The sequence below is a fragment of the Oryza glaberrima genome, chromosome 10 (genome assembly GCF_000147395.1).
Source record: "Oryza glaberrima chromosome 10, OglaRS2, whole genome shotgun sequence".
NCBI lineage: Eukaryota > Viridiplantae > Streptophyta > Magnoliopsida > Poales > Poaceae > Oryza > Oryza glaberrima.
Window position 1 is genome coordinate 15,029,334 of NC_068335.1, and position 20,457 is coordinate 15,049,790.

The window sequence follows — 20,457 nt, forward strand, 5'->3', positions numbered from 1 at the left end:
TGTTGTAATTATGTAGCTTGTGATATCTAATGATGATTCGTAATAGACTTTACTATTGCAAGTGGCACACAACATTATTTGGCGAGAAAATTCTATATTTGTTACGAAAGTTGACCACTTCCATCATTTGTCCCTTAGAAGTTGGGTTCCTTTTGTATGTAACTCGTGGAGTTGCTCATCCCTTCTTCATCCTGATCAATGTGTTTCTAAGTACCATATCAAAATGAGTAGTGTACCCTTTTTATTCACTTTCCCCTTCTGATTACCAAATCGTATTACTCCCGTTGTAAGAGAGACAATATACCTATAAGATACTTTCACCTAGGAGTATTACTGGATTGGTACATACACAAGGAACTTACTACTGAAAGTGCACCTAGATCCCCAATAGGTTTTGGTGATAGATGACAAGACAATTAGGGGACTAATCGCTTTAAATGAGATAAGCGCAGGTATTAGGCTCATGTGTTGATAATCTTATGATATGGAGACCCTTGCAAATCAATGAGAAGTGGTGCATTGACTCAAGGCGGTTTAAATTCATTTTTATTTGGATCTGAGTCATAGGAAAGCCGCATTAAGGGCTCATGTCAATGGCTAGCATTGTGTCTAACGGAGGATTTGCAATTATGACATTGCAAACATTAACCTTTGCTATAATGACACTTGACCCACATTTCATAGACACAGATGGGCCCATTTGCCATCCACACGGAGTGTCAAAACAGCGAAGCCCCCATGTTTGCAATCCCAATATTGCAATTTTCTCGTGTCTAACTGCTCTAGAGTCACCTTGATCCTGTAAAGAGATATACAATGCACCACACTCTCAAAGGAAAAATGGGTAATCTATGAACTCACACAAAAAGTTCTGGTAGTTTTCATCGGAACTTAAAGTAAGAAGTCTCCGTTCAGACTTGGAAGGATGACTGGAAGTTCCGGTCTTTGAGACTGGAAGTTCTGGTCCTTTTTCCTAGACCAAGATAGAGACCTCGAACCCAAAGTTTAGGTCTTTTGGAACGAAAGTGACCCTCCCCTCCCTCCCCCTTTCCACTTCTAGCCTATGTGTTGAACCAGGAGGTTTGGTATTTGCAACCGAAACTTCTAGTTTGAATTTGTGAGTAACGGTTAGTTTTGAGGATGGGTGAGTATTTAACTCCCCCCCTCCCACTCCCATTTTGAGGGATTGGCTATCACACCTTTTACCTACTCACATATCTTCTCTAGGGTTTCTAACCTTCTCCACTTGGATTCTTGAGGCAAAAACCTTGTGAGTAAGAAGATTTTGGATCTAGTGAGCTTGAGAGCTAGGGTAAGAGCACTTTAGGATCGACACCTGGCCATCGTCATCACACTTTTTACTCTTGGTTGATCTCCACCTAGCTAGCTAGGCGTCGCTCGCGAGGATCCAACAGTGTGGATTGCTCGGGAATGTTTGTGAAGGTTCATCTAACCTTCGCAAGGAAAGAGGTAAGATTATGTGAAAATTGAACTAGCTTCTAGGAGGTTGCTTGGTAGAGCAAACTTTATAAGAGGTGGGTGCTTGTTGTCCAAGCTTGAACCTTGGTGGTCGCTTGAAAACTTGCTAAACGTTGGTGATTGCACTAAGGCTAAAGCTTCTGCCTATTTGATAGCTTGGTGAGGCTTGGGATCAATCGAGATTCGGCTCCTTGGAGTTCCTTAATGAAGAGTAGGATTGAAATATTCAGACTTGGGTGAAAAATCCTTGTGTACTTGAGTTGCGCTTATCATATCTGATTCTCTATATGTTCCTGCATATTCTCCATACCTCCTTGATGCAAAACCTGACTCAGGCTACCGGCAATTTGGTACTAAAAACCGAAAGTTTCAATCAACTTTCTCTATCCTGAACATAAGAATAGGGCTGGACGAAAAGCTCGTGACTTGTTAGCTCACTCGGCTTGTGCCCAACTCAGCTCGGCTCGACTCGATATGGCTTTGTAATGAGCCAAGCTGACATTTTAGCTCGTTACACATAACGAGCCATCTCGAGCTGGCTCGCGAGTTGCTCACGAGCTTAATGAGCTAGACAAACAGGGAGTAAAATCAAACTTCAGCAAATAGCAGGCCATAGCATGTGGCCCATCGCCCATCTTGGTGGCATGCCAAGACCAAAGTAGAATATATAAAACCCTAGACCGGTCATTGTCTCATTGGTTCCTCCGCTCTCCCACCGCCCGTGGCCTCGCCCTACGCTCGCGTCGCTCCCTCCAACCCACCCACGACACCATTGAGTCTCCCATTCCAGTGGCAAGCACCGCGCTCCGCTCCCTCCATCTCATGGCGCTATGCTCCGCTCCCTCCATCCTACAACGTTGTTACCTGTTCCAGCGACCAGTGTCGAACTTGCTCGCTCGATGCCCATGGTCCATGGAGTAAGAGCAAGTGGTGCTTGTGCCGCATGCCCACGCTGCCACGCATCCATGTATGTATGCATGGATGGATGGAACTATGTTGCTTGATACTGTGAATGTGAGTTTGTGAAGAAACCTATTGCCTGATTTCTTGTTTGAATGGGAGACAGCCACATCCACACGAAGGATTTTTATTTTATTGTGATATGTGAATATATGATGTTATAAGCGGTTTGTTTTTTTCTTTGTTGTCTTTTTCGAATTTTATCGATTTTGTGTTGTTTTTGGATTTTATGATAATATGATTTAGACAGATGAGATGTTTCATTGAGCTCATCATGTTTAAAGTGCTGATTGTTGAACAAATGTTTTCAGAATATGTTCTTCCCTGTCTGCTATCTCTGAAGTGATGAAATGGTTGTATTAGCTCGCGAGCTAGCTCGAGTTTCACAGCAAGCCGACGTGAGCTGTCGTTTCAGCTCATTAGCTATAACGAGCCAGCTCGAGCTGGCTCGTTCCCTACCGAGCCAGAGCGAGCCGAGCCGAGCTAGCTCGATATCCACCCCTACATAAGAAGCCACCTAGGATTTCTAGTGAATCTGACACTGTTGCGAGTGATTTTCAGGAACGTCTATTCACCATCCTAGGCGATATCAAGGTCCTTTGAACTACTCCCTCCATAGTAATGTACCTTTACAGAATAAATGTTGTCCTAAATATAGATACTTCTCCACCTACCTCCTCATCTCAACCAATCATAACCCTCCCCCGTTTAATTTCACCCCTCTCCTTAAAGTTCATGCACAACTCCAAAGGTAGCTATATTTTAAGACAGAGGAAATGATTAAGTAGTGCAAAGAATTTCTAGTCATAGTGCAGGTATGAAAATGTAACACAAGAAACAATATTTCCTCCGGTTCGATAGACATAAAAGATTATTTTTATCATGATTTGCACAACTTTTAATCCCTCCATCCCAACATATACATTCGTTGTTCAAAAGGAGTAGAAGTTAACTAAGCAAATATTAGGATAAAATAGTAGGAATCGTGAAATAAGATATATGAATTGACCAGAGTGATTTCTACACCAATTATTAGTAATTAATGGTGTACCTAAGTTAGCAGTAAAATGTTCTACATATCTTCTATTTATTTCACATGCCGTCCTCCATAAGCGACATGCCAAATCCTCGTGATACACGTCTTTCTTCCTTTTCACGAATATTTTGCTTTCCTCGCGTCTATTATAACAACCCTCACCCCTGCACATTCCTCATCCCATCCTAGCTCTGCCCGATTGATGCCCAAATCGTGTTCTACTTATAGATCTACACCCACCCTCATCTTCTCTCTTCCGGTCTTCTCACCACTCCTTGATGTCTCCATTGATGGTGTCTCTCCCTATTGTCTAGAAAAGATCTACTTGAGCTTTGCCAGCTTATTTTCCCTCCTCCATCATCGTGTGCCAAAATAGCTCCCTCTACCTTGTTCCACCAAGACATCGGTATCATCTATTCCACGGTTTTTACTATATCACATACAATCTCATGTCTCTTTGACAGTATTGCATATAGGTATAGTTTTGATGAAATATTCATTATTTTATTTGAAGAGAAGGAACCCAAGTTGCGTTGTGATAGCAACATGTTGCAAGACTGGAAACTGACGATACTAGTGGTATGTAATATTTATATTTTATTATTTCGCATTTATTGTTTAGATGAAAACCATTCAGTAATTGTGGTTTAGAATAATCTAAACATGTATACTATATATGGAAGAAACTTATTGTCCAAAACTAAATCATTATTGTTTAGTTTATTACACCTGTTCATGGAGACTAGTAAAATTGCTTGTAGAAAAAGTAAACAATTCGGTGTCTATGGGTAATTCATAGAAGTAAACAAAATAATAATAAAAAAGTTTGTGGACCCTTTTGTAGGGCCATATCCTCAAATGGTCCCGTGTAGGTTTCTTATAAGTAGTATCAATCCTTATCCTTAAAATTAGGACAAACAACCACCACAACAAAAACACTTTCGGCTTAGTATGTGGACAAATTAACATAAAAAACCAAAAAAAAGTATCTTTATTGTACACTACTTAGACACATAATGACTAGGTGTGACAAAACACTAGACGTGGCACACAAAGGATAAAGCTAACTTTTGATCTTCTAGGATACTTTTCAACAATATACTCGCAAAACTGATTAGTGATGATAGGACAAAAACAAAACTAGTGTGCACACAAAAGGATAACTTGTGAGTAGAGAAAACAACTACCAAAAAGATATCCCTTCTTTACTTGTGTAGATGGACTTTCAGCACAAAAGTACATACTCACAAGCACCGAAAGAGCCCTCCCTTGTAACTCTGACATCTTTCGGTGCTTGTGACTATGTATTTTTGTGCTAAACATCAATTTGCACAAGTAAAGAACGGTAAGCTATCTTCTTGCAAGCTTTGCCACGGCATGATGCTAATCTCATCAAATCAAATGATGCGTCATCTTGGGTTGGTTGATCTTATCCTTCCCTTCCCAAATGCCATGAATCTTGTGACACCATCACCCCGATGTCCTATAAATTCCCTCGTCGTAGGCCTTGAAAAGCATTGGGTATTGATCAAAGAAAAGAGAATCTCCTTGTAGTTTCTTGTTGTGTGCAAGAAGTAAGAGAGGAATTAGCTTGGTAGCCATGACAAAGACGCAGCCGCAACTAGTGGAGTCGGAGCCGGTGAAGAAGCTCCAACGCTTGCCACCAGTGTTTAGTCGTGTGTTGGAGCTTCCATTCCCAAGGGATACCAATGTTCGTAAGCTCTTTACCACCAACGCTGACCTCTTTTTTGTGCCACATGGTGTCGGTGGTGAACCTGATGTTGTTAAGGTACACATTGTGAGACTCGAGCGCTGGGATATGACTAGGGTGGTGGTGCACATTGGACCTGGGGAGCCAGACTTAAGGAATGATCTAGTCTATGACAAGTGGCGCTTCCCCCTAGCTGAGACATCCATTCTATCGATGGTTATGGCAGGGTATGTGAATGGTCAACTCATTGTGGTTGTGCCCAGGATGGATGCAAGCGGTGATGGTGGGAATGAGGGGATCCCAATGTGGCCCAACATTGATAAAAGAGGAGGAGGAGGAGGAGGAGGAGGCTGCGGATTCGGGCTTCTTGCTGGTGCAAGCCACATTCCTACCAAGTAGCACTATCATTGGTGGTAACGGTGCAACTACTATAGTATACTAGTAGAGTTTTGCCAATAAGGTCTTCCACCAAATCCATCTTTATGCCCAAACTAAGTAGCACCCTCCACCATCTTTGTTTTCTGGGTTTAAAGATGGATAGAACCCTCTTTTTTTTTGTTTGGTTTGGTTCAGATCGTTTCAGTTCATTAAAGTTTGGCCAAAAGATCTATGCTTGGTCCAGTCAGTGTCATTGTAACAATCAGTTGGTACCATGGGCAAGCAATGTGTAACAAAAATAATAATATAAGTTTGCAACTTCGAGCGTAATCTCTTTATAATCGTTGATTTTTACTCCATTGCAAATTGGAGTATATAAGATTGATTCTTAAAATGCTTTGCTAGTTATCTCTGGATATGGAATTCATGCCCGAAATGATATGGAGACCAACCAAATACTATGTCATAAGACAACTTTTTTTTACTATCTCATGCATTAGTATCAATAGAATTCGAGCTTCAAATCTGCATTTTAGTAGTGCCCTTGCCATAGGCATCATTTTAGACCCATTTGGATTGTAGGAATTTGATTTTTAAAAAAACATATTCTTAATTTGCTAGCATCTAAGTGAAGAGCTAATTAGCTATAGATGTATTCAATCTCTTGAAAATACTCTGATAGGAACATTAGCTAGTACCCTAGTACTAGACTATCTTGTGCAAAAGCCATGTGATTTTGAGCTCAACACCAAGTTTGATGGTCTTTCAGCATACTCATTACATTTTGCTCCATGTTCCATATAGCAATATTAGCAACAAAGAGTATACACAAAACCAACATTTGGATAATCGTGAAAGGAGTTTGAAAATGTCCCCTCAAGGAGCGGGAGAGAGAGAGAGAGCACAGCCGGAATGAATTTTTAGATAATTATGCATATTTGCCTGGATGCATCCATGGTTGTATACTTTTCTAAGCTGGTTTTTTCTTTCCTAGAAGGATAGAATTCATGGACGCCACCTACCTGAAAGGTTGCATCCACATGTTCCATAGCACTGGAGCCTAGGCAACCAACTCCATGTGAACTTCACAACTTTGGCCTAGATTATATTAGTTATTATAATTAGACACAAAGTTGATGTGGACAAAATTAGTCCTAGCAAAATATTGTCCTATTTATACTTTTCATTGTTATATATAATGTAGGTTTTCAAGGCCCCGAAATTCTCAGAAAGTTGAAAAGTGTGTGTTGGATAAGGTGAAAGCCTCTAAGGTAAAAACCCAAGACCAAATATACTTTGAATTGCGTCCTTATGTTCAAACACTTAAGTATTTTTTTCCTTGGAGAAAACCAATAATTCAGAGAAGAGACAGTAGTCCCTCAAAACAAACACTTGTGCACATAGGAGTAGGTTTCATGTGCGTTTGTGTGAGAGTTTTTCTTTTGAGAACTTTCGTTTTCTTACTTATTTTCTCCTTAATGAAATGACACGTAACTCTCTTGCGTATATATATAAAAAATAACTATGCCTGATAGAGGCCACTTACTAGATCTGCTGTGTTTGTTCTTTTAGATGTGTTGTACTGCAATGTTTGTTCCGGCTCCTACATCGATTATAGTGAAAATGGTTAAGCTAAAAGGAATAAGTTCATTGTTAGGTCCCTTAACTTGATACAGAGTTCGATTTTCTTCCTTGAACCGAAATACCATATACAACGGGTTCCTCAACTGTCAAAACTGATGCAGTGTAGGTCACATGATAGTATAGCAGGTGTTTTTGTTTGACTTGATATTTGACATAAATCCAAGTCAGCATGGGCCCCACAAGTCAGGGCCTCTTCACCTCTCTCTTTTCACCTATCTCTCTCTTTCTCTCCCTAGTCCCACCTCACCAGGCAGTGAGCAGTGAGGAGAAGACCGATGGCGGGTGTTGAGGAGGACGACGACCGGCAGATGCTGGCTCCGACATGGGTCCACGTCGCCCGACTGGGGACGACGACGACACCCTAATTTCTCTCAAAACCACAAATTCATATATAGTCTCCAGGTATTCCCACAAAATCCGACGGAAAAAGAGTAACAAAAATAGGAAGAAAAAATATTCAGAGCAAGCGAAGAAGAAATTCCATGGGGAATCCAAGAACGAAGAGAGGGATCAAAATAAGCAGAAGCAACAAGCCGAGGAGGAATGGCGGCATTAGTACCTCCTCGAATTCAATGACTACACAAAGAAAAAGAGAATGCCTTGCACCGCATAGCAAGACCTCCGTGAAGAACACTCACTCTCTCAATCTCAACACCACATTGCTTCTTGCTTCCCAATAACTATCTCTCTATCCTTTTTATCTCTCTAGGACGAGCTGAGTAGGGTGGCCATGGGGTGAGCTGGGTGAGAGGGGAAAGCGTGGGTTCATAGCTCATGCGTGCAGGTCGGAGCAGGAGGCGAGGCCAACTCAAAGCAGAAGGAAATCCAGGCCATGGCCACCACCACCACCAGCAGCTTTCGCCATGTGAGGCCAGTACATCTATCTCTCGCTTTTGCACTCACTCCGCTCTCCTCGAGCAGAGGAGAGGGGAGTCCACTCCCCTGTCGTAGCACTCGATGTCGCCCACCCCTACCACGACGGTGGTGGCTTTGGTGACCACGATGCAGAGCCTTTCCATGTCATTCTAGGGGGAGTCCTTTCACCAGACATTGCGCGTGCCATAGGGCCTGTTTGGGGGAGCTTAAGATTCTGAGAAGCAGCTGCTGAGAAGCTAGCTGGTGAGAATCTAGAGAAGCTGGGAAACCCAGCTTCTGGCTTCTAGTTCATTTTCTAGATTCTACAACTACAGATTCTCAGAATCTGGATAAAAAGATGGACTGTTTGGGGGAGCTTCTGAAAGCTGGAGATTCTAGGAGAAACTGCAGCTGCTAGAAGCTCCCCCAAACAGGGCCATAGGCCACTTCGCCATTGTCCCCAGCCGAGCGACATGGGCCCACACCGGAGCTGGTGTCCGCCGTCCTACTCACCACCCGCTGCCGGCCTTATCCTCATCGCTCGTCGCCTGGTGAGATGGAAACAAGGGGAGGAAGAAAGAGATAGGTAAAGAGAGAGGTAAAGAGGCTCTGACATGTGGAGCCCACATTGACTCAGCGCTGTTGACTCGGGTTAAATTGCCATGTCGGACAAAACCACCTGCTATATTGTCATGTGACCTGCATTGCGCCAATTTTTAGTTTAGAGACCTGTTGTATCTGGTATTCCGGTTTACGGACGAAAATGAACTTATTCCTAGCTAAAATCACACACTTCGATCGAGCGTTTCTAGTGAAAAAGGTACGGCCCATTTGAGCCCATTGGGTCGGTCTGTCTGACCCTCTGATCCAAGCCCAACTAGGCCCAGCCTGCCAGATTTAGGTTCGTCCCCCCTCTCCTCCTCTCCTCTCCTCTTCCCCCAATCCCAATCCCTTTCCCCACTCCCCCCCTCCCTCTCGAGTCTCGACGAAGCGAGGAAGGGATAGAATCCCCCCAAATCCCCCAACGCGAGCTCCAAACCCTAGCGCCGCAAAGGCGGGCGACGGTTTCCCTCTCCTCGATCCGCCGCGCGGGGCTCCGGTGTTGAAGCCCGCACCCTCCCCGCGGCGGCGGTTGCGGCGCGGGCGAGAGGGAGGGGGAGAGAGGGGCGCCTCTCCTCTCTCGGCGGGAGGGTTTCTCGATCTGGAAGGCTCACACCTGGCGGCTCCTCGGTGCCCCGCGCCCGGATCTGCAGCGATCTGGGAGGGGGCGGCTCCGGCGATGGCGATCCTGGCGTGGTAGCGCCCGCCCCCACAATTCGGAGGCCTTCCCCCGGTTGGTGTGGTGGAGGGAGGGAGAGGGCGGGTTTCTCTTCGTGCGGGCTCTTTACCTCCGGTGGTGGCTTCTTCGGCGGCTGCGTTTTAGGAGAGCGGCCGCCCGGCAGGGCGGCGGAGACACGAAAGTGCTGCTTGCTTGTACACTTGTTCATGTGTCTATCTGTTTTCTCGATTTGTTCCGGTTTAAAGCATCAGTTTTCCGCTCAATTTAAGGGCGAAGGCAAAAATTTTTGTTATTTACTGCTGTTCTCTATCGAATAATCTGCTCTATTACAGAAGAAGAGAGGGGGAAAAGCCAACAAAAAAAATAGAAAGAAAAACAAAAAAAATAAAAAGATAAATTCAGAAGAAAAGAAAAAAAAACTGAGTGGGCATTATGGCTGTATATTACAAGTTCAAGAGTGCCAGAGATTATGACTCGATTCCGATCGAGGGGCAATTCATCTCGGTTGCCAACCTGAAGGAGCGGATTTTTGAGTCCAAGCATCTTGGGAGAGGCACAGATTTTGACCTCATGATTTCAAATGCGCAGACCGACGAAGGTTGGTTCTTCTTAGTGTCGGGCCCTTTGTGTGATTTCTTGTATGAGTGAATGTAAGCAAGTTGATAAGGCCAGATAGTATTGCGAATTTGTGATAGACCTAGGTTTTATTGTTGTTTCATTTGTATGGTAAATCTGTGACTTTCTGATTTGTGCAGTCAAGAGTTCTGCATTGATTCAGTTGTATAACACGAAAATTGATGCTCTATCTAGTATCAATAGCTATTATCATTTTTTTTTTACCATAGACGCTTTGAATTTTTTGCTGTCATAAGCCTGCTAGGAAATGGTTTACAGGATTGTTGTGGATAACTGAGTATAAATTGGATTTGAACTTCAATTAAACAAAATATTATTTGGGACATCCTAAAAGGTTTTACCCTTTTGGCAAAGTTGAGCAATCTGCACTTTTCGGTTGTTGAGTGCATGTATCAAGTATTGCCCTCAAGACTTATTCTTTTGTTTGCAATTGGGGTGCTACTTGTTTGCATCAGCAAGCAATCGTACCAGATTATCATAGGGCATTGCAAGTGAAACTGTACTCTGGCTGAGCCCTACAATTTACTTGCCTGTTAGATTAGTGGATTATGTTTTGAATATCTTTGTCTTGGTGGGATTTGGGATGGAGTTATGCAACCGAGGTTAAATTATTTTCCTGTGGCATTTGCGCTTTCAGAATATGCTGATGAAGCTACTATGATACCAAAGAACACATCGGTGTTGATTCGTCGGATACCAGGAAGACCAAGGAAGCCTATTGTAACAGAACCAGAAGAGTACCGTCTTGATCTTTGATTCCATACTGTACACATCTCCTAATTCACATACATTTGAAGCCAAACCACAATTTAGTTATATGAGGGGACATGCTTTCAAATTTGTTTTGACTGAATCACGCCTCTGGTTATGCTTGGAGTTAGATTCCTTTCCCTCTCCCCTTTCCTTTCTAGTATGCATTATTTGAGATGCTCGCTCATTTGTGCAGGACAAAAGCCATGGAAGGTAGGGTAGAAGAAACCATGCCTTCTGGTAGTGCTTTTCTTGCTGATGCATCTATGAAATATGTAAGAATAAAGTCTTCTAGTCTTGGATACTATTTGCCCTTGCAGTATCTGCCATTTTATTTTTATTTAGATGTTTGAGCTGTTGCAGACTTGCAGTTGTGTGTTAATACATGGAGCTGATATTCAAAATATTAAATTGCAGCCTGAAGAATCTGAGTGGGATGACGAGTTTGGCAACGATTTATATGTTTCTGATTCAGTCCCTTCACAGCTTGGTAGCCAGGCGGTTGATGCATCTGAAAATAAAGTTGATGAAGATAGTAAAATAAAAGCACTTATTGATACATCTGCACTTGACTATAGGTGAGTGATGTACTGGATTAGAAATTCACCACATTGACTGCTTGAACTGCAATTAGTTCTAGTTTTTATGCTATGGGACGTAATGCTATCATTATTATGTGCTGCTTTTATAATCATCAAACTGAATGTTCATGCTTCCAGTCAAATTCCTGATGGGTATGGTGGTGGAAGAGGCTATGGAAGAGGGATGGGTGGAAGAATGATGGGTGGTCGTGGTTTTGGTAACCTTTCTACCTTGTCTATTGCTTTTTTTTTTTTTTTTGCGTACAGGTTTATAAGTGGCAGTAGTAGCACTGACCTTTGCAACATGTATACCTATAGGTGCAGCGTTTATACTTAAATTCTATGCTCTGTGATACACTCATATGCTATGTTGTCTGTGATATGCTATGTTGTAAGGTTATTTGCCTACCTTTTCCCCTTATGATCCTCACTTACGATATTCCCCTTCGATATTCTCAAGGACGTGGTGGTCTGGAACGTAGGACACCACCTGCAGGCTATGTCTGTCATAGATGTAAAGTGCCTGGTATGATGATGACTAATGTCTAGTCTTTGGTAATGAAAAATCATGCTATGCTATTGCTCAGAAGTCTTCATTTTTAGGTCATTTCATTCAACATTGCCCAACAAATGGTGATGCTAGATTTGACATGAAAAGGATGAAACCTCCAACTGGCATTCCAAAATCTATGTTGATGGCAACCCCAGATGGCTCATATGCACTACCAAGTGGGGCTGGTGCTGTCTTGAAGCCAAATGAGTGAGTGCATACTTCAAAGTTTGTTGAATTACTTCTGCAATGCAAAGACAATGTTACATGTGCTTATCAAAGACCAAACTTAATTTTGTTTTGTGATAGAGCTGCTTTTGAGAAGGAGATAGAGGGATTACCCACAACCCGCTCACTTGGTGATCTTCCACCAGAGTTACGTTGCCCATTGTGTAAAGAAGTAATGAAGGATGCTGTTCTAACTAGTAAATGCTGCTTTAGGAGTTTCTGTGATAAATGTAAGTTATGCTTATAAAAACATATTTATTTACGTGTCATTGGTGCCACTGTCATTTTACGAGTTTGTCTATGGGATAACCATAAATTGTGTGCTTTTTTCCTTCCCCTTATCTTGATCTTCATTTCCGAGCTTCAAATATGTACACTTTTTAATGAGGTGGCATGCTGCTATGTTCTTTTGCAGGCATTAGGGACTACATTATAAACAAGTCAATGTGTGTCTGTGGTGCCACAAGCATATTAGCAGACGATCTTCTCCCCAATAAAACTCTAAGAGAAACCATCAGCCGGATATTAGAGGCACCACCAACTAGCAGTACAGAAAATGTGGGAAGCATGGTGCAAGTACAGGGTATATACACATATATCTATCACTTATAACAGATACTCCCTCTAGGTTGATATTACTTGTCGTTCTATACAAGGACACGGTCTCCAAAAAATTAACCTAAAAACAACTTTGACTACTATTTTCTATTATAATATATATATAAATATCGACAAATATATGATTTTATTGAAGTACATTTTAAGACTAATAGACATATGGTCTCCATATTTCTAAGACCAATATTTTAAAAATTATTCATAGTCAAGGATTTTAAAGTTTGACTTCACCCTTGTCCAAAACGACAAGTATTATCAACCCGGAGGGAGTACTTAGTATAGACTATTTGAACTGATGCTACTTTGCGCAGATATGGAGTCAGCTATTCCTGTACAGCCCAAGGTTAGGTCTCCAGCTGTTTCTGCTGCTTCAAAGGAAGAACCAAAAAGAACACCTGCACCTGTAGAAGAGTCTCCAGATGTTGAGAGCCATAGCGAAGTGAAAACTACAAATGTTGATATGAGTTCTTCAGATAAGAAGGTCCCCGCATTACCAGATGTTGTTGAAGGAACCATGGAGTCTAAAATTCTGAAAGAAAAAACACCAGAAGCAACACCTGTTGTGAAAGAGTCACAGGAAAAAATGCCTGTTGTGGGCGAACAAGGTGAAATCTTTTGTTCCTGCTTGTTTCCATCTAACCATTCCTGTGATGCACCCTCCCTGCCAATACAATTTCTAGAGAATTACAATGTTCTTTTTTCTTTCAAACATCTTGTTTGTAATTTTTAAGAATAGATGTTTAAGGGGTATGGCAATAAAAACTGAAACAATATGAATGAGTTGGCTGTGGTAACAGTTGTTCCTCTCTCCCTGTGCTAAAATGTGTGCATGTATTCTGTTAACATTTCTGTTCCAAGAAATAACAAGATTCCTTTATTGGTTTCAGTCGTAAAGAAAAAGAAGAAGAAGAAGGTGCGCGCACCAGGAAATGGTAAGTTTGGATTACTCATAATGATTATGTCATATAGGTGATGTTGCAAGCGGTGGCTTAAATAAACCAAACAATCTTTCAATATTTTAGAGCACACTAAACATCTGTTTCAGTATATTGATGTTAATCGTTAATTATTCAAACATTGCTTGTTCCTCATCTACAGCTGAGGACTGGAAACCCTATCAGGACTTTGGAGCTGAAAATTTTGCTGGAATGCCTATGGGTCCGGCAGGAGGCTTCAACCCTTACTGGGGAGGGGGGATGCCATTGCCAATGGATTACATGGGTGCACCATTTCCTGGTCCCATGCCTTACATGGGTTATCCACCAGGTCCTTTCGACCCTTTTGGTGGGGGAGTCCTCCCACAAGATCCATTTATGCCCCCAGGATACATGATGCCAGCAGTTCCTAGGTATATCTTTTAGCAATACTTGATCTTCCCCCTGGGTATGACAGATTATAGATGTACTGGTGATCTTTAGTTTACCTCTGGAAGTTAGTGTACAAACCACAAACTTTGTATCTGTTTTTTCTTCAATGTGGCGGGGGATGTGCATATGTCCATGTGTTTACTTTAGCTAAGCATCCATCCCTGCCTTTCTTCAGATCATCTCATACTAGGCCACTGCTGAACATCTTGAATGATTTGTTTTCAGGGACCTTTCTGAATTAGCAGTTAACAGTATGGGAATGAATATGGGTCCACCGGTTGTTAGCAGGGATGAATTTGAGCTCCGAAAGCCTGATAATAGGAGGAGACGTGAAATGGAGCGATTCAATGAAAGGTGATTGCTAACTTGTGATTATTTTCTGATCTTCCCTAACATAAATAGCAGTTGGCTTGTACTTTTGTGTTACTAATGCATCGCCCTGTAACTGCTGTTTCTATTGAGGGTTGCTGGGCTGCACTCTCTTCTTCACCATCCAAACAATATTTAAATATTGAGGGTTATAACCTTGATAAAATCCTACAACCCTAAACTTAATCCTGTTATAACAAGTTACTCAATTTGACTTAGCACCTGGTGGATTAATAAATTCCTCCTCTTGTTAGTTCTTACCGTTCATTACATTTTGCTAAGTAGCGCTTTAAGTTACAATGGACATGATTTGATCGTATTGGGTACCCCTAGGCTTGAACTTCATGTCCATGTATTCAGAAGGTGGATTCAGGTTAAAGCATCGCCAGGGTAATTCCATTGCATCATGTGATCATCTCTAGTAATATAGATTATTAGGCGCTTTTCTATAGAATTTATATAATTTCCTCGCTGTCAGCTGACCCCATTAAGAGGGGCTGAAATCAGCCCCTGCTCATATTATTTGATCTATTGCATGCATTTCACCACCCCTACCTGGAACTTGAGGCTTAAACCACCACTTTGTTCCTTCAATGGAATTATCCTCACAGGCTCATGGGAGGTAGTACCTAAGGCCTAGGACTGAAGTTCCATTCACCTCAGGATTGGTGAACTTGACTGCGATATGCACTCCCTCTCCATAATTCTTGACATTTTGGATAATGACACATGGTCTCCAAGATATATCTTTGACTATGATTTTCTATTATAATATATACAATAAATAACTAAATATTTACTTTTTTATAGTACATTTTAAGACTAATCTATATATTTTATTTTAGTGCCTTCAAACTAAATATTTCTAATGTTATTTATAGTCTAAGTCCTAAAAGTTTGACCTCAACCTTGTCCAAAACGGCAAGAATTATGGAACTAGAGGGAGTAGAACAATATCTTGAGCGTTGGCCTGTGGGATGCTACCGGAAGTAATGAAGTGGGGATTTTGCATTTGCCACATTAAATATATACATATATAATATTGTTCCTGCCATTGAATTGCCCATTTCATCTTCACGACTCAGAAAGTAGGTTTGTTTTGTTTTTGCAAAATCAGGACTAGACTATGCTAAACTGCATTTCAATTGACATATACATCCGTCTCAAAAATACTTGATTTCTAGCTATGTAATCAAGTCTTTTTGGGGCGGAGGGAGTAGCAGTTGGCCAATTACCATAATATTTTCCCCACTTTGGTTTTTTGTTTCAATGTTAATCAGTGGAGTCTCTTTTGCAGGGAGAGGGAGCGTGGACATTCCCGCGAGAGAGAAAGAGAAAGGGAGAGGGAGAGGGAAAGGGAAAGGGAAAGAGAGAGGGACAGAGACCGAAATCGAGATCGCGATCGAGACCAAGAGCGGGATCGGGATCGGGATCGGGAGCGAGACAGGGAAAGAGAATCTCGAAGGGAAGCGAGGGAATCATCCGGAGCCAATAACGATAGTACTACCTCAATGAGGCCGAAGGCTGTATGTGTTTTCCTGTCAATTTATTATCTCGCAAAGTTTTGTACTATCATCAGTTCCATGGTAAACATGTCGGCAGCAGCAGTAGTGGTCAAGGGCACCGCACTAGACAGGAAGGAGCATAAGATGGAGCCATTGCCTTTTTGCACGGTCGATTCAGATTTTACCGAACAAGAAAGGCACTCCGTTTACGCCCTCCTGTGTGCACGCGCTTGCGATTGGGCATTGTTCTTGGCTGATCCCAGGATTGCTGTGGCTGCTGTTTGGGGCGATCGCCAACCGGAGTGTTTGTGGCGATGCATATTGCCATGTCGTTCCATTGCTGTTCTATGTGTTTATCCAGTTTTTATTTTTTTTCTTCTTCTGTGTTTTGTTTACTTTGCCGTTGCTTTCCTGTGCTCGTCGTGCTTTGGGTTAACTATCGCATACAAATATGACACAAATAAGTTAGTTTTTGCGTTCATATTTTTTCCCCTTTGAGTTGTTGGGATTTTTCTATGGGAGGTTATGCTGCCCTTTTTTTTCTGCCTTATTTTCTATGTTTTTTAAGAAAACACAAATCGCTTTAATTATTTTGTTTCTTGGCTTTGGTTACTGTATTAGAATTCATTAGAAACTAGAAATGGCATGCAAAGTTCAAAAAAAACGTAAACTGCCCCACTCTGCGACATTAAGCAACGCATTATTGGTAAAAAAAATACGGCTGCAATGCGAAAACTCTCCAGGATAATATATATGTATTCTTCCGTAGATTTTCTGCAATATTAAACGTCTTTGTATTGGTGGATCATTATATGCTTCCAGGGTTAGTACTGGTCTGGGAGCAGCTCTCCGCCGTACGATTTACATCCATTGGCTACGATGTAGTCGCTGCTGCTGTAGAAGTAAATATGACACTGACTTGTGGTCCCATGTTTTTTTTTTCCTCCTCTCTTTGCAGAGGTCAAGGTCGTCGCAGCCGGCGGACAGGTCGGCGCTGCCACCGCCGGCGAGCCCCGACCGCCACTCCCGGCGCTCCCCGCACCGCTCCTCCGGCTCCGGCAAGAAGCGCTCCTCCTCCGACCGCTACGACGACCTGCCCCTCCCGCCGCCTCCGCCGCCCGCGTCGCGCCACGAGGCGGCCGAGCACGCCCACGCGAAGGCGGCGGCGGCGGCGGCCGACGCGCGGGCCAAGGCCAAGGGCAGCGTCTTCTCCCGCATCAGCTTCCCCGGCGGCGACGGCAACCCTTCCGACGCCAAGCGCAGCCGCAGGTCCTCCTCCGACAAGCCCCCGGCGTCCTCTTCTTCCTCCTCCAAGAAAGCAGCTGCCGCTGTGGCGGAGGACAACGACGGCCGCCACCACCGCCGCCACCACCGTGAGGCGGCCGCCGCGGCGGAAGAGAGGCGGAGGCCCGCGGCCGGAGACTACTACGGCGAGGAGGAGGAGGACGACGAGAGCGAGGAGGAGCAGCATTTCAAGCGGCGCCCCTCGTCGTCGTCCAGGCGGGAGCGGGAGCATCAGGAGGCGCAGGAGGAGCCGCGGCGGTCCAAGGAGCGCCGCGGCGGCGGCAGCGACGGCAACCACCACCACAACCATGGCGGTGGCGGCGGCCACAAGCGCCGGTGAGAGCTGAGACCCGCCGTCGTCCTCCCTGCCGCTGGCAGCTCGTCGATCTTTTCTCCGGCGACGAGTAGTAGAATCAGCTTATCTGTGTGTGGTCGCCGGAATATTTCCTCCCTTTGCCGGCGATGAGTAGAAACAGCTTATCTGTGTCGTCGCCGGCAGTGCTTGTCGGTCTTGTACATTTTCTCCCTGAGAATTAACTTAAATTAATCCTGCTGTTTTTGCTATAATCCAATCAAACCAGATCGTGATTATACAATAAGCATGCTTTCTAGGGCACCTTAAATATTTTCTTCACCGATCATGTATTTACGAGGCTTCGACATATGCTCATGCGTTTTGATTTCCTCATCTCCGCCATGGAGAAAATACTGAAATATCGCTATAGATTTCATAAAAGCTTATAAAATTCACACTTGAAACTGGAGAAAAAAAATCGTCCGTTCCATGCATAATTGATACTACCTCCTTACATAAATTATATGACGTTGATTAGTTTAATTTTGAGCTAACCAACGAAAAATAATAATAATAAAAAAGAGACGTTGGTTAATTCAATTTTAAGCTAACCTACGTGAAAATAAAAAATAAAAAAAGGGAGGGAACACGTTTTCTTTCATCGCTGAATGCGTGATCTTGTCCATTCAAAGCATTGGTTGATCATTCCGGTATAAAGAATTCGCAAAAACTCGTCAATGAGGGAAAAATCCTTTGTTCCAGTATGGTGCATTGCCTCCCAAGCGATGTGGGTGCGCCACCTCGCCGCCTCGCCGTGGCGACGTGCCTCGCCATGCGCGCCTCCACGTCTCCTCTCCATCCCTACTAATCACGATCACTCACTCATCCACATCGCGCCAAGGAGAAGCTATCCGCGACTTGATTTTGCAAGCAAGGATCGATGAGCTGCCAGGAGGAGAGGCCACCGGCGGTGGCCGACGGCACCAAGATAACGATCGGCGAGGCGCTGGAGGCGGCGGCGCTCTCGGCGGGAGACCAGCCGGTGGAGCCGAGCGACGCCGCGGCGATCGAGGCGGCGGAGGCGCGCGCGGCCGGTCGGCTGCAGGACGACGACGACGACGACGACGACGCAGACGCCGCCGCCGCGCCGGCCGGCCTCGCCGCGCGGGCGCGTGCCGCCGCGGACGCCAACGCCCGGGCGGAGCGCGACGAGGACAAGACCACGCTCGGCGACGTCCTCGCGGTACGGTTCGCACTTTCGTCTACATCTCGGACGCGCGCCGGCGCCGCGCGCTAGCTAGCTCAGTTGTCTCTGTTTGGTTAACCCTGCGCGATCGCGCGGCGCGCGCCGTGGCGCGGCCATGGCGCGACGTTTCTACTGTCTGCGTGCGTGCAAGGAGGTGGAGAAGCTGGGCGGCGCGGACAAGGAGGTGGAGAGGGAGGACGCGGTGCGGGTGGTCGGGGTGGAGGTGCGCAGCAAGCCCGACACGGCGGCGCGGCCGGGAGGGGTGGCGGCGTCCATCGCCCCGGCGGCGCGGCTCAACCGTGGGCGCCAGTAGAAGAAAATGGCGGCGTCTGGCACCACTGCCTCTCTGCAATACACGCCTTGTGCTTATATAAAGTTATATACTGTAATCGTGTAATTGGGATGCTGCACCTGCAGGCTTCCAGTGACTTTGTGTTTGGAATTAATCATGCAAAAAAATGACGGATTTGCTTGCAAATAAGTATTAATCATGCAAAAACACACTGGCATTCACCATATTGAAATATTAATTTTGCTATTGGCATTCGCTAAATCGTGACATGATCGCGTGTGCTAATTGCCACTAGTCTTGATGCGTCATTTCATTTCTCTGAGGCAGAAATAGATGTTACTTATCGCTTGACTCTTGTTGGCTTCCCGTACAACCACAACTTGCTCATAAAGGCAATGGGGCGGCTTGCTGCTCCTCCTGCCACCAGGATTCCCAAACTTTTTTAGTAGGAACCCCGATGCCAAAGCAATTCAGGCCATTTGATTTCTTAGAGATATGCACGACGACCGTTGTATACTTCATTTGTAAGGAAATCTATGCATGTCGACCATTGTAGATTTTATCTATATATTTGTCCGGTTCCTTACGTCCATATATTCCCCACTTCTATTTTGGAATAAGTCATTTCTCTTCGGTTCAACGATATAGATTTTCTTCATGGTTACATTTCAGGTTGGAATAAGTCATGAATGGAAGGTCTTTTCCTTATACTATCATTTTATTGATTTTCTTGTCTTGATTCTTTGATTGCAGGAAAGTTCACTACTCAAGCCGTCGAGATGAAACACCGGTGGGCATCAACTTGCCAACTACATTAAATCAGGTCTGTCAGGGTTATGAATATCATATATCTAATAGTAGTCGACTAAATCTCGGCAGGACCCACCATATGCCATGTCCTATACGAAAACAACCTGCGGATATATGAGGAGTTCCGGATAAGGAAAGACAACCAGAGTTCTACATGGAAACGACAAGGACTACTCGGATTGTATCCATATTAGTTTCCCTAGTTCTACTTGGACAAGGGACACTTATGGGTATAAATACAAGACCCCCTAGGAGGAGAGGGGAGACACCTACCATAGAAGACACAATCGACACCCACCACAATCTACGGAACAATAGATCAAGACAGGAGATCAACATACAAGACAACATATGCCAAGACAAGCCGCCGGATATCGACATCAGAGATACGCCTGGATCGACCCTATCCGGTACCTACAGAGGCCGGCCATAGGGATCTAGCGCTGTCTCTGACCTCGCCGGGCACGAACTCGAGGAAGAAGACTACCCTGTTGTCGATTACGAGTCAGACCTATAGACCGCCAAATCGACAACAGTTAGATAGGCTACCCCAAAATATTGTACTGGTGTGATTATGGTGAATA

At 44.1% G+C, this 20,457-nt stretch overlaps 3 protein-coding genes across 3 annotated transcripts; all 3 read left to right on the plus strand.

Moving 5' to 3' along the window:
- Positions 1-5,066: 5,066 nt before the first annotated feature.
- Positions 5,067-5,585, plus strand: LOC127785631 (uncharacterized). The gene has a single exon (XM_052313031.1). The coding sequence runs from the start codon at positions 5,076-5,078 to the stop codon at positions 5,583-5,585; it is 510 nt and encodes a 169-aa protein (XP_052168991.1). The 5' UTR covers positions 5,067-5,075.
- A 3,417-nt stretch (positions 5,586-9,002) lies between these two features.
- LOC127786345 (E3 ubiquitin ligase PQT3-like) lies at positions 9,003-17,900 on the plus strand. The gene is made up of 15 exons (XM_052313722.1): positions 9,003-9,940; positions 10,616-10,715; positions 10,925-11,003; positions 11,146-11,306; positions 11,448-11,527; positions 11,770-11,835; positions 11,913-12,069; positions 12,169-12,317; positions 12,503-12,670; positions 13,017-13,310; positions 13,593-13,637; positions 13,804-14,053; positions 14,298-14,426; positions 15,739-15,967; positions 16,905-17,900. The coding sequence occupies exons 1-15, from the start codon at positions 9,775-9,777 to the stop codon at positions 17,568-17,570; spliced, it is 2,739 nt and encodes a 912-aa protein (XP_052169682.1). The 5' UTR covers positions 9,003-9,774; the 3' UTR covers positions 17,571-17,900.
- A 353-nt stretch (positions 17,901-18,253) lies between these two features.
- LOC127786346 (late embryogenesis abundant protein 47-like) lies at positions 18,254-19,265 on the plus strand. The gene is made up of 2 exons (XM_052313723.1): positions 18,254-18,768; positions 18,923-19,265. The coding sequence occupies exons 1-2, from the start codon at positions 18,466-18,468 to the stop codon at positions 19,082-19,084; spliced, it is 465 nt and encodes a 154-aa protein (XP_052169683.1). The 5' UTR covers positions 18,254-18,465; the 3' UTR covers positions 19,085-19,265.
- Positions 19,266-20,457: the final 1,192 nt, after the last annotated feature.